Here is a 13,573-nt window from a genome sequence, read left to right on the forward strand (position 1 = left end):
GTCAAAACACCTTTCAAAATGCTTGCTATGGATGCAAAAAATCGAACACGATCCGATTTTTTTTAATATTACGGACGAAAGTTTCGGAGACAGTGTGTAAACGTGATTGACAAAATGTGGTCATATTTATTTTTTAGCGTGCGAAAAATGTTGGACTCGGTGTGCAAGGACCTTAAAGGGATACTTCAGCATTTAGCATTAAGCTTTGTATCAGTAGAAAACCTATAGTATTTTCGAATGATCGTGCTTCCCTCCCTCATATCCCCCTGAGATGAGAGATTTATGTATTTTTTGTCTGTAAAAAATCCTCCGATGACGCAAAAATCGTCATTTTGCGTCATTGGAGGATTTTTTTGGCCAGAGGCTAGAAACTACAGCCAGTAAGAGGAGCTCGTTCCGCATGTTTTCAACCCGCCCATAGGGGGTGAGATCTCACTCACAGAATGTACAAATAATGTCAGCCATCTTTTTTTGGAAGCTAAGCTAACAGGCTCTTGCTCTGTGGAGAAAGCTGAGTAGTAGGGGTTACCATCCTCTTTTTCCCGGACATGTCCGGCCGTCGAGATCGTCCAAAATGTCCGGGATTCGGCTTTTGCTTACTACAGTCGCCATTCATTGTTTACATGCACCTTTTGTTTCAATCTAACTGAATTCATTCCCATTGGTGAATCTGAATGTAGTGTTTACATGAACGCTAAACAAGTGATCGGTTGATGTGCGTTTTAGCATTGCTAAGAAAATTCCCGCTCCTCCGTGAGAGATACGAGACCGGTGCGTCTCACAGGTGTCGCTCATCAGTAATCACGCCACCGGCCTCGCGCCGTTCTCCCGCGGCCCTCAGCCTCGTCCTGCTCGCCACAGTAAACATAATGAATGGCGACTGTAGAACACAAAAGCCAAATCCCGGACATTTTGGGCGATCTCGAAATCCCGGGCAGACTCGTCACAGAGACTCACGATAAAACGTCGTCTTTTAAGTTTCGAGTCAACTAGTAGCCTAGCCTAGTTGTTTAACTGCGCTCTCTTACCGGTAGGCGTGGCTTGGGAGTGGCCTCTTAGGGCAGCGAAGCAAGTGCATTCTGGGAGTTGTTGTCTTTCATCCACATGAGCCAAAAATACATTTTCTGGCTTTTCTCAGTCTAGAAGGCTCCAAATTCAAAAATAATTTCACATTTCTACTACTGTACATAAATAACCCATTTTAAATACACATTCATCTTTCCAGAGGTGAAGTGTCCCTTTAAGTGGCGCTGCTTTTTAATAGTTTTTCTATGTAAATATTAGTTAAATGGACATATTTGTCTGTTGGCGCCGCGTTTCGCAACTTTTTCATCGTGTGGCGATCGAGGCACTGCTTTCTGTTCCATTCATCAGCGCAGCGGCTCTGCAGTTGGATACTATAATAAGCGTGTTTTTCTCGTGACTGACATTCAGTGGTATTTTGTCGCTGATGTGTGAGCGATCTCTTAACGGTAGAACGCCATTGTTCGTGTGAACGGCATATTCGTGCATTTACCGGTAAACTCACTCTGGTAATTTGACTAATTTACTGGGATTGCTGTGTGAAAAGGGCTATAATAACTGTTGTATCCATCACATTCTGGCAGAAACAATAGTCACCACCATGGGAAGGTTTTTTTTTTTTTTTTTACACAAGGGATCAATTGACTCTTTTTAAAATAATGCGTATAGTAGAGTGAAATGCATAAATGGTGAGTTGAAACATTGGTGCACAACAGAAACAGCCCATGCAGAACACGTGACGCAGCAGAAGTCCGGCCAGTGAAGATCATTACATCAGAGTGACGTAACATTGCATTCCAGAAAATCAAAGAGCAACTTCTGACATTATCCTCAAATCCCTGCAAGTGCTCGTCTGCACTTTTGTTCAACAAAGCAACACGTATATTTTACGTCTTCGGACACCCGCGTTACAAAAATAATACAATCCTAATCAGATCTGAATGTTAACCGGATTTTAAAGGCCACTTTAAGGTACTCTGTAGACACACTAAATACTGTATTCATGTCTCAAAATATTACATTACACGAGAGTGAGTAGTTTCTGCAACCACTAGATGGCACCACAAATTCCTGCAAAAACGACCACTGAAGGAGACGGGAGATGATGTGGGAGATTTCTGCACATGAGGACCCTGCGCGTGCAAACTGGAGGGTTTTCCAAAGATTTTGGTTGCCTAAAGTGTCTTGACCCTGTTCCTGGTTCACCTTTTGACCCCCAGCCCTGCATTCAACCCTAAATCGGCAGCGTCCGCGTAGACGGACAGCAGTACCGCACGTATCCATGGAAACTGAATAAGATGCGAAAGGTCACGGACTCTCCTCCGTACTCCGATGCTTTGACTGTCTCGGGTTTGATCGTTGTTTCAGCTCGATGAAAGTGGCAGCTCAACTTGAGCTCAATTATCCTCAGCTTAGACATCACCGCCATTGTAAGGGTCATTGTTCCTTCGCCATGGCAGCGATGCTGTTGTCATGACGACCCATCTCCTCCAGAACCGTGGCGAGCTGATTGAGGTTGCCGTGTGGGAAGTGTTGAGCTTCCCAGAGGTCCAGAATCACTCCGGTAGGACTCGTCTTGGTCGCAAAGTAGTTGAGATACCTGTAGGGCGGGTGAGATGAAACACACACTGAGGTGGGCGGCGTGAGCACAACACATCACCACAGAGATATTTGTGCGAGAAGTTTTGATTTTAATGAACTAGGTTTTTTTATTTTCTTTTATAATCCAGTGAAATCTGGTTTGACTTTCTCTTTTTATTTGGAACTTGGACAAAAAAAACAGACAATAACACAATAAAAAGTGATTTATCAATGAAATGGAAATAAATTACTATATATATATATATATATATATATATATATATATATATATATATATATATATATATATATATATATATATATATATATATATATATATATATATATATATATATATGTATGTTAACTAATTCAATAAACAAATATAATTTCTTTATTTTCTACTACAACAAAAATAATGATTATTATTAATTAAAATATTTATTATTTAAATGACAAATTAAATTAATAAAGAAATATATTACTATTGCAAACGCAATACTATTGCACTGCAAAAAAAAAAAAAAACTATTATTTTATTATTAATCAACATATATTTTTATTTTATTTAAATCAGAAAAAAGTAATAAATAAAGAAATATAAATACAAGGAATGCAAAAAGTGCTGGTCGGGTCTCGGTGCTCTTTGGGTGTAGCATCGGATGGTTCAGCTCATAAGAAAAAAACAATCCAAGGCACTCGAGTAATTTGTTTTTAGAAAAATATAAAAAGCCTTTATTTTTTCATGGCTTATGTATTTAAAAAAACAAAAAACAGATGAGCTAATGAGCTTTTTATATTTTTCTAAAAACAAATTACTTGAGTGACTTGGATTGTTTTTTTTCTTATGAAATAAATAAATGTATTACTAGTGCAATAATACTACTGCACTGCAAATAAACAAGTATGTATTATTAATAATAATAATTACAATAGTAGTTTTTTGTGTCTCAACCCCTTGCAGCGCCTGATTTCAACTGATGACTGACAGCATTTCAGATAATCTACTGAAAATGTCTGTTTTATTTCTTTGCTTTCAAATATTAAACCATATGGTTTTTGTTTTGGTGGAAAACCTTAAAGCAGTGATTATAAACCTTTTTGACTTGAAGACACAATATTCAAAGGCCCTCCATACTGCAGAAATATTATGTCTATTAATTGCTTTACGTCTATTAAATGATGTACGCATCTGCCACAATAATGTATTGACTTGGAATTATCTTCTTTTCTCAGTAAATATTGATGCATGCCATTAATTTCAATTCATTTGATTAATTCATGGTAAAAATAGCCAACACACACACACACACACACACACCTGTGAGTGAATTCGACATTTCTATAAGGTGCTGAACCCCTTAATAACAGCTTGTTGCATTGTATTTGTTCATCACTTCATGTTTTCCCATCTTTCTCATGTGTGCATAAAGCAAATATATGAACCGTATGGCACAATCTCATCACATGGCATATAACATCAACCAGTCCTACAGATCCTGTATTTCTCAAAGCTTAAACACACTACATGCAGTCTGAGTTGAATGTGTTTTGAACAGTTTGTTAAAGGTGCAGAAGCTCTGGAGATCTCGAGTCTGCGACTGATGAAGAACTTTCACTTTTAACATCTTTCTTCTTCTTTTTTTTCCCAGGATCCTCCTCACTTTATCTCTCTACTTCCTGTCCCCTGTGAACTCAGACTCTCTCGTCTTCTGGCTCTTTCATGCCTGATGGTCCTCAGAGGTGAACAGCAAGCTCTCCACCTAAACTCTCTCTCTCTCTCTCTCTCTCGTTCGTTTGAAATGAGATCTCTCGTACTTTAAGCGTCCTGCAGTAACACCCCAGCCAGAACTCAAACCATAGGGGTCCTTCGCCTTTTTTTGCCTTTTCCCTCTAATTACGTGAGTTGTGGAGGTGCATAGAGAGGCTGGTGTTTGGAAAAGTTGATGTCAGAGAGAGTAAATCTGTCTCTTGCTATTCTCCGGGAAGACCCGAAAGAACAACAGGAAATTTCTCTTTTGCTCCCCTGCTGTTTCTCTACCGTTAATTTTCTTCAAAGTCTCCTGTGAGATATCATTAGAGCAGATTTGTTTCTCTTCTATCGTTTTTTTAAAAGAAAAATATACACTGCAGTCTCAGCACATTGATGATAAACAAATATTCATACTAGGTATGAGGTTATATAAAAACCTTGGCTTATTTATATAAATTAGCATAGCGCTTGCCGTGTTGCAGGGGAACTAGATGGTATATTTATTTTTATTTTTAGCATTTATAATTATTTTATTTTTTTATGCATTGCATGAAAGCTGGCATAGGCAAATAAGATAAAAACAAGCCCTAATATTATTTGCTTCCAATATCTATTAAACCACTTATAATTAAAATCCAATATTGGTATATACAGATATAGAAACTGATACCTGATATAGTACATTACAATTCAAATGTTTGACTTTTGTATTTTTTATTTCTATACCTTTATTCAGCATCAATGATGCATTAACTTGATGAATTTATCAAAGTTTCCACAAAAATATATCTGTTTTCAACATTGATAATAATAATAAATGTTTCGTAAGCAGCAAATCATCATATTAGAATGATTTCTGAAGGATCATGTGACACTGAAGACTGGAGTAATGATGCTGAAAATTCAGCTTTGATCACAGGAATAAATTACAGTACATTTGAAAATATATTACACTAGAAAACAGTTACTTTAAAGTGTAATAATATTTCACAATATTACTGTTTTTACTGATTTTTTTTTTTAATAAACTCTAATGAAAACTGAATTGAAGGGCTGCATCATTGTGAGTGTGAATGGTTGCAGATGCAGTGTTGGTGTGTGTAAACGTCACCTGTCCAGGTTGAGTTTGTGTGCCAGTATTCTCCAGTCGTTGCCGCGTGTGTGTGGGGCGTCCAGGCTGCTGCACAGTTTGGTTCTGACGCTGACGGGGATTCTGAACGCGCTCGGACCGGCCAGCACTGTGATACTGCTGCCCGGGTCCATCAGGGATGTGTCGATGCTCTGGACGTCCTGCAGAACACACACACACACACACTTCTTCAAATAAATGAAGTGTTTTTGTGTTTCTCACAGCCGGAATCACCCTTATCTGTAACTATCTAGGATGTCATTTAGCAGATGCCTTTACTTACACACACTGATTACAGGTTCAGTCCTGGAGTAACCTGAGATTAAAGTGTCCTGATCAAGAGCTGTGCTGATGGTTAATCGGTCACTCTGAGCGGGAAAACAACCTTTCAATGATCAGACTTTATCCACGACAAACCTCAAGTTCCCTGAGTTACTGAACTCATTTCTGAAGCCATAAAGAGATCTGAACTACCTTGGTTCTAGCATGAGACTTGGACTCTTAGAATTTGAAGAAGTAAGCAACGACCCGGAACATCACAGATGAAATATAAGCAGGGCGTGACATTAATATCCACCAAATGCGTGTGTATTTCAGCAGTCACTCCTACTAGCCACTTTGGCAGGTTGAATCTTATATACATTTTTCAATTGCAGTCTTTTAAAAAAGGCATTTGAAATAATAAACTAAGTGCAATGTAGTGTTGTAAAAAATGAGATTTTTCAATGCATAACGATACTGAAATATCCGCAACGCTTCCAATACAAATTTTCTGCAGATTAGACAAACTATACCAGCTTCTCTCTCTCTCTTATCTCTCTGACAGCGAGTGACACACAAACCCGCCTCTCCTCACTCACTCGTTTCATTTGCTCCGGATGAATATTGTTGCTGTTACAGGGCTTGAATTTCGGCGTGGGGTTGCACGTATTGCACATAATTTTACTCATTCCCGCAGATTTTGTGCTCAAACACCCAAAGTTCGGCACATAAAGCCGCATCTCAGTACTAAATTAAGTTCCTTTTCACTGCTTATTGCGTCAAATACACACAAAATAATATCAAAATGCCGGTCTTGGTGAGTATTCACGTAAACACAGTCAGTTATGTTTTAAGTGAACGTTAACAGTTGAGAAAGTGACAGAAGCCTAATATACCTGCCACATTATGAGTAAATTTTAAAGGGGTGGTATAATGCCCTTTTCACAAGATGTAAAATAAGTCTCTGACGTCCCCAGAGTGTGTATGTGAAGTTTTAGCTCAAAATACCCCACAGATATTTTTATATAGCATGTTAAAATTGTCACTTTTTGAGGGTGAGTAAAAACGCACCGTTTTGTGTCTGTTCCTTTAAATGCAAATGAGCTGCTGCTCCCGGCACAGGGGGCGGAGCTTCAATAGCATGCACTCACACACACATGCACTGAAAATTTCAAAGACTTTTAGCCTTTTATGTTCAAAAACGGATTCAGACAATGATGGAGAGACTCAAGAAATGACAACATGTAGAAGCAACAGGACATTTCTGAATGGTTAGTTGATGAATTTATGTAGCTTATGTGCTGTTATCTTCTAGTCATTGAATAGCATATTCTGTCTTGATAATCTATAAATGGTGTTCCGGGGGCGGGGTTTATGTAAATTGTAGGGTTGGTGATGTCACTAACCCGGGAGGAATGTTGTGTAGTCTCTACCAGCCGTTTGTTGTAGTCCTTAAAAAGCGATTTCTTTAAAAGCAAATATCTCCCTTTGCTTTGAACTTTGAGCGTTGTAACTTTGCAGATGTTGTTTATGCTCAAACAGCAACATTACACACTAACTAAAGTTAAAAATGTGAAATCATAATCAACAACCCCTTTAAAAATATCAATATGGCAGTTTTTCCCTAAAGAAAATGCTGAGTGGCGAGTAACTTTGGAAAACCACTAGTCACAGTGACTGGTGAGCAAATAAGTTCATGTCAAGCCCTGAATATAAGTATTCTTAATCTGAAGTGTAAATTTAAAATGCAGTTATAATCATGGGATGGCGAGTATTTGCTCATAACTTTGACAGTAATGAGTTTGAAGTTCTTAAGAATAAACAGAGACTAATAACATTTCTGATCACTGACACGTGTCTTGCTATAACGTGTGTTTGTTCATTTGAAAGGCTCGCTGCTCACACGTCTCTTCATATGTAGAAAACAGCAGATTGAGAGAGGCAGAACTGGCGTCAGTCACCCCGCAGAGTTCGGCTGCTCTTATGGTATTTATAAAAGCTCTCTCCGAATCAAGGCTGTTTCACTGCTGGAGATATACTTTGCTTCTTGGAAATAATATCGACTGACATTTCGAATGCATTAAAATCCGAGCTGAAATCTCAATTGTGTGTGAGTGTGTGTGGAGGAGTTGCTTTAATTAAATGAGACTCATTCGTGATATTATTCGCAAAAAGCAACCGCATCAAATATGCTTCTGCTTTTGAACATCTATAAGAATAAAACTGGAAGATATTAAAGTAGTTCAGTCGCCTTGCATTTGAGTGACAGAGAATATCAAGTTTCCCACAAATCATCACTCTCGGCAAAAACATTCAAAGCTAAAGCCAAAAAAATCAGTGCAATGAAGTCACTATTTTACCATTCTTTTTATTGTTATTGTATATATATTTACATTTACTGTTCAAAAGTTCAGTAAGATATTTAAAAAGAATAAAAATTAATACTTCAGCAAGGACACAATAAATTAATCAAACATAAATTGATCAAATTAATCACATAAATGGATCAAAAGGGACAGTAAAGACATTTATTATGTCACAAAAGATTTATATTTCAAATAATGTCTGTTTTTTTTAAACTTTCTATTCATTAAAGAATCCAGTTTTTTTTTTTTTTACAGTTTCCACAAAAATATGAGATTGTTTTCAACATTGATAGTAATCAGAAATGTTTCTTGTGTCATCAATATTCTAATCATCATATTAGAATGATTTCTGAAGGATCATGTGACACTGAAGACTGGAGTAATGATGCTGATAATTCAGCTTTGCATCACAGGAATAAATTACATTTTACAATATATTACAATAGAAGACAGTTATTTTAAATTAAAATAACATTTCACAATATTACTGTTTTCACTGTATTTTTTAAAAATCAATGCAGCCTTTGATGAGCATAAGAAACTTCCTTTAAAAATATATTTAAAAAAAACTCAAACTTTTGAACAGTAGTGTATAATTTCGCACAAAAAATACAATCCTTACGAGAAAAGCCACAGCCAGAAATGGGCGGAAAACTGAAGCCAGGTTTTAAAATGTGATTTCTATTGGATTCTTTTTATTACTATTGTACTAGTCTAATTTCTCAAGAAAATTAGCAAGAAGTTATGTGCAAAGCCACATAAAAAAATAAAATAAAAAAAGAAATCCTGGTAGAATCATCCTATTTCAATTTAATTAAATATTATTGTACAAGTATAACAAAATTTGCATCTTTGATATAAAAAAAAAATCAATCTACTAGTTTAAAATGACAGGTGCATTGAACATCAGTCTGACAGAAGCTTCTGCGGCCCAGAAGGACTCAATTCATCGTAATGCATCCATCTATAATGTTAATGAATCTGTGCTGTTCTTAATTAGACACATCGATTAAAGCCGAGGAGAGAAAAACACAGCGGCTTCGTGAAAACCCTTTGTGATGTATAGACAGACAAGTGAGGGTGTTAAGAGCAGCCCGTAAGATGGATTAAACAGATCCAGAGACACACACACACACACACACGGGGAGTGATGGAAAGACCAGAGACAGCGTTTGTAGGCATCATAGACACACAATGAACAACCTCAGTCGCAGAATGCACTGCAACGAGCTAAGACAATATCAAAAATACATTTTTTGTAAGAAAATGAGCATTTCTGTGTTTGCTAGGGTAGTGTGATTGATGACAGCAGTGAAGACTGTACCTCACTCAGGGTGGTGTAGAGCTGGAAGATCTGACCTTCTCCCTCCACCTGTCTGACACACAGCTTACAGCACAGCTCACACACACACACACTCTGACGCTCCAGAGCGAAGGAGCAGTGCAGCCGCCGCACGGATCCGCTCCACACCTGAGAGAAACACAGCTCCTGTACACACACACACACACACACACACACACACACACACACACACACACATCACATCACCTCTGTACATAATAACAAATGATATCAACTAATATTAAGTCATATTAAAATACTTTATACTAAATGTTATATAACTTAATCACTTAAATTAAATATAAAAAAATATAAAAAATGAATCTGTATAATAGTGAAATCTGTATATATTTAATAATAATAATAATAATTAATATAAAGATTAAGTAATATTAAATTACTTTATTATCAGGCTAACTTTTTACTTTATATATTTAATCAAAATAATAACAAATTATATATAAAAAACGAAACAATAAAAGTATTTTAAATGTTATAATAACTTAATCATGTAAATTAAAATATTAAAATAATTGATACAAATAATATTAAAATCTATATATATATAGGCCTAATAGTAACAACAATAGTATTAATACATTATATACAATTTTATATAAATTATATTTATATAAAAGTAAAATATTTAAATTCTATGAAATTATATAAATTATATGAAACATTAAGTAATATTTTATGAATTTATATGAAATCTTATATTGTATTAAAGTAAAATAAATAATTTAATAATTATAATCAACAAAGATTAATACTGGCATCTGTATATATTTAATAATGATAATAATAATAATTCTACAATTATTATTAAATTCTAAAAATTAAAGTCTATATATTTTATAATAACGATAACAATTCTATTAAAATGAAGTAACATTAAATTATTTTAGATTAAATGTTATATTAAATTACATGTTATATTATAATAAATACATAATTAACAAATATTAATATGGAAGTCTGTACATATTTTTGTAATAATAATAACAACAAAAAAATGCATTATATTATTATATTAATATTGAAGTCTGTTTACATTTTTTATAATAATAATAATAATAATAATAAATTACATTATTACATAAAAAAAAAAAAAGTAATATTGAATTACTTTATATTTAATGTTATATTATATGAAATTATTTCTGACCCTCATTAAATGTCATTCGTCCAGTAGATCTAGTGTCTGACAATATTGTTCATATAAGCTAACTGAAAGTTAATGGTCTCTGTGCTCTATAAACAGACCTGACTTCACCTTAAGAACACCTTTATATTTCATATGCATCTTCACCTGGTATTTGGTGAGTAGTTTGCTCTTCCACTGCGAGTGGATGTCATGTATGGACAGTCTCAGGTTGTGGTTGCTGTGACTGAAGTTCAGAGACTTTGGTTCATCGAGAAGTTTCCCGCCGATCTGTTTCTCGATCTGCAGCACCTCCTGTCCACACAAACACACACAGGACATTTACACTGCACCATTCGTCATACACTATTTAATCTAAAATGCATGTTTATAATGTAACCTTCTCCCTTTACACACTTTGGTCATTTGAAGAATAATTTATGCAATTGTATATTGTTTATTTGAAAGAATTAAAAGAGCAGTTTCACATCTGTCCTTGTATTGTTCCGCTGGTCGAGGTTAGCCAATCATTACCGAGCCCATTTACATATAGAAGTTAGCACTTTATTTTACAGTGTCCTTGTTACATATGTTACATGTACTTACCATAGTAATAACAGTAAATTATGCATAATTACATGCAACTAACCCTCAACCAAATCCTAATCCTACCCTAACCCTATAGTAAGTACATGTAGTTGCTTAATATTACTCAGTACTTAAATATATTAATTACACTGTAACAATGACACCTTAAAATAAAGTCATATTAAATTACTTTATATTAAATGTTGTAAATCATTAAAATATTTAGTAAAGTACAAAATATAAAAATATCAATATTGATGTCTGCATATATTTAATAGTAGCAATAATATAATAATATAATAATAATAATACATTATATAAAATGAAGTAATACTAAATTATTCTGTTAAATTTCATATTTATATAAAATTATGAAATCACTTAAATTAAAACATAAAAAGAAATATATCAATATTGAAATCTGTAATCCCGGACATTATCATAACAGAGTTCATTTACATACAGTACAGTTCCATAAAGACACAACAGCAGACACAGTTTAATTCTAAAGGTCAGAGAGATGACCAAGAAAAACGAAATGACTGTTTGTGGTGGTCTGACGCACTTTGAGTGTGTCCTGCGTGTCGTCGAGGCAGTAAACTCTGATGTGGTAGTCTACACCTGGTGTGACCACAGGCCCAAACACGGCCAGTTTGATTCGCTTAGCCGCTGACGGACAGATGCTCTGGCCAATCAGACAGTAGGATCCTAGAGTCTCGGTCAGGATGTGACAGGCCTCCTCTCCCAGCTGCACGTAACAGGACGTCGTGAAGTTCTCCTCTCCAACCACAACCACGTCCTGGACACACAACACACACATCACACACAACACACACATCACACACTTCATTTACATCAGTGTCTCAGCAACACTGTCTGGATGGAGAAATCTACCATAAGATACACTTATAAGATAAACCTGTCTATCTATCTATCTGTTTATCTATCTGTCTGTTTATCTATCTATCTATCTATCTATCTATCTATCTATCTATCTATCTATCTATCTATCTATCTATCTATCTATCTATCTATCTATCTATCTATCTATCTATCTATCTATCTATCTATCTGTCTGTCTGTCTGTCTGTCTGTCTGTCTGTCTGTCTATCTATCTATCTATCTATCTATCTATCTATCTATCTGTCTATCTATCTATATCTATCTGTCTGTCTATCTGTCTATCTATCTATCTACATATCTATCTATCTATCTATCTATCTATCTATCTATCTGTCTGTCTGTCTGTCTGTCTGTCTGTCTGTCTGTCTGTCTGTCTGTCTGTCTGTCTGTCTGTCTGTCTGTCTGTCTATCTATCTATCTATCTATCTGTCTGTCTGTCTGTCTGTCTGTCTGTCTGTCTGTCTGTCTGTCTGTCTGTCTGTCTGTCTGTCTATCTATCTATCTATCTATCTATCTGTCTGTCTGTCTGTCTGTCTGTCTGTCTATCTATCTATCTATCTATCTATCTATAATCATGACTGTCAGTGGATTAAAATTATTAATCTTAAAGTAATAAAGTAATACAGTACATCTTATTAGTGATTAACCATATTCCGCAATGAAACAGAAATAATAAATACAAAAATGACAGAAAATGTACATACATAACATATTGCATATTGCATTAAATTAATAAATGTTTTCCTTATTTTAAAATGTAAAAGTAAAATGATCATCATGCATTTTATTTTTATTTTAATCATTAAAGGAAATATAAAATGAATACAAAATAATCTATTTTATCTTAATTAACTTCTGTCTAGCTGCATAGAACAAAGTTCTTCCCAAGACAAAAATATATTCAACAGTGATTAATTAATTAATTAAATAGATTACATCAATATTTATTCTCATAGAAAAATACAGTAAAAAAAGCACCTTTAATACACTGTTTTATATTTTTAATCATAATAAATTAAAGGTAGTACAACCAATACTGCAATGATGTAAATACTTATAATTTAATTAAACATTATTAATATCATACATGGGTTGTACTTAATTATCATAAAAATAACATCAAAATGCAAACACTTCTAAAAGTCCTGAAAATAGCTATCACTGTCTTTGCACAAAAGAATAATTTCATATTATTATTTCTTCTTTTGTTGTTTCTGACAGGTTTTCTATATCCCCACAGAAATAAAACCTGTCCACACATGCATTGCGAGGGAATCCCGGCCCTGATAAAGGAAGCAGATTCCTCCTGATAAATACACCCCGTCCTTTTCCCCGCTTCACTCTTGCAATAATTGAATTTTGTGTTGTCTATTTGTAGAGCCCTGCCATGCACAGCGGGCCAATTTACCCTGCCTGCCTCCACTGATAGTTACATTTATTTTCCAGTCATGTTTCCCTCTCTCTGCAGGATAAGTAGTTTATT

General features: G+C 34.9%; 1 protein-coding gene across 4 annotated transcripts in view; it reads right to left on the reverse strand.

Moving 5' to 3' along the window:
• Window positions 1-1,650: 1,650 nt before the first annotated feature.
• Window positions 1,651-13,573, reverse strand: part of unc5ca (unc-5 netrin receptor Ca) — a 140,491-nt gene continuing 128,568 nt past the window's right edge. For all 4 annotated transcript variants that reach the window (XM_084413984.1, XM_084413982.1, XM_084413985.1 and 1 more), the window contains 5 exons: window positions 11,753-11,986; window positions 10,768-10,914; window positions 9,438-9,602; window positions 5,469-5,647; window positions 1,651-2,623 (listed from right to left, as the gene is read on the reverse strand). In XM_084413984.1, the coding sequence (XP_084270110.1) occupies window positions 2,461-2,623; window positions 5,469-5,647; window positions 9,438-9,602; window positions 10,768-10,914; window positions 11,753-11,986 (888 nt within the window). In that variant the 3' untranslated portion in view covers window positions 1,651-2,460. The remainder of the gene's footprint in view (window positions 2,624-5,468; window positions 5,648-9,437; window positions 9,603-10,767; window positions 10,915-11,752; window positions 11,987-13,573) is intronic.

This window comes from Rutilus rutilus (genome assembly GCF_951802725.1).
Source record: "Rutilus rutilus genome assembly, chromosome: 7".
Classification (NCBI taxonomy): Eukaryota; Metazoa; Chordata; class Actinopteri; order Cypriniformes; family Leuciscidae; genus Rutilus; species Rutilus rutilus.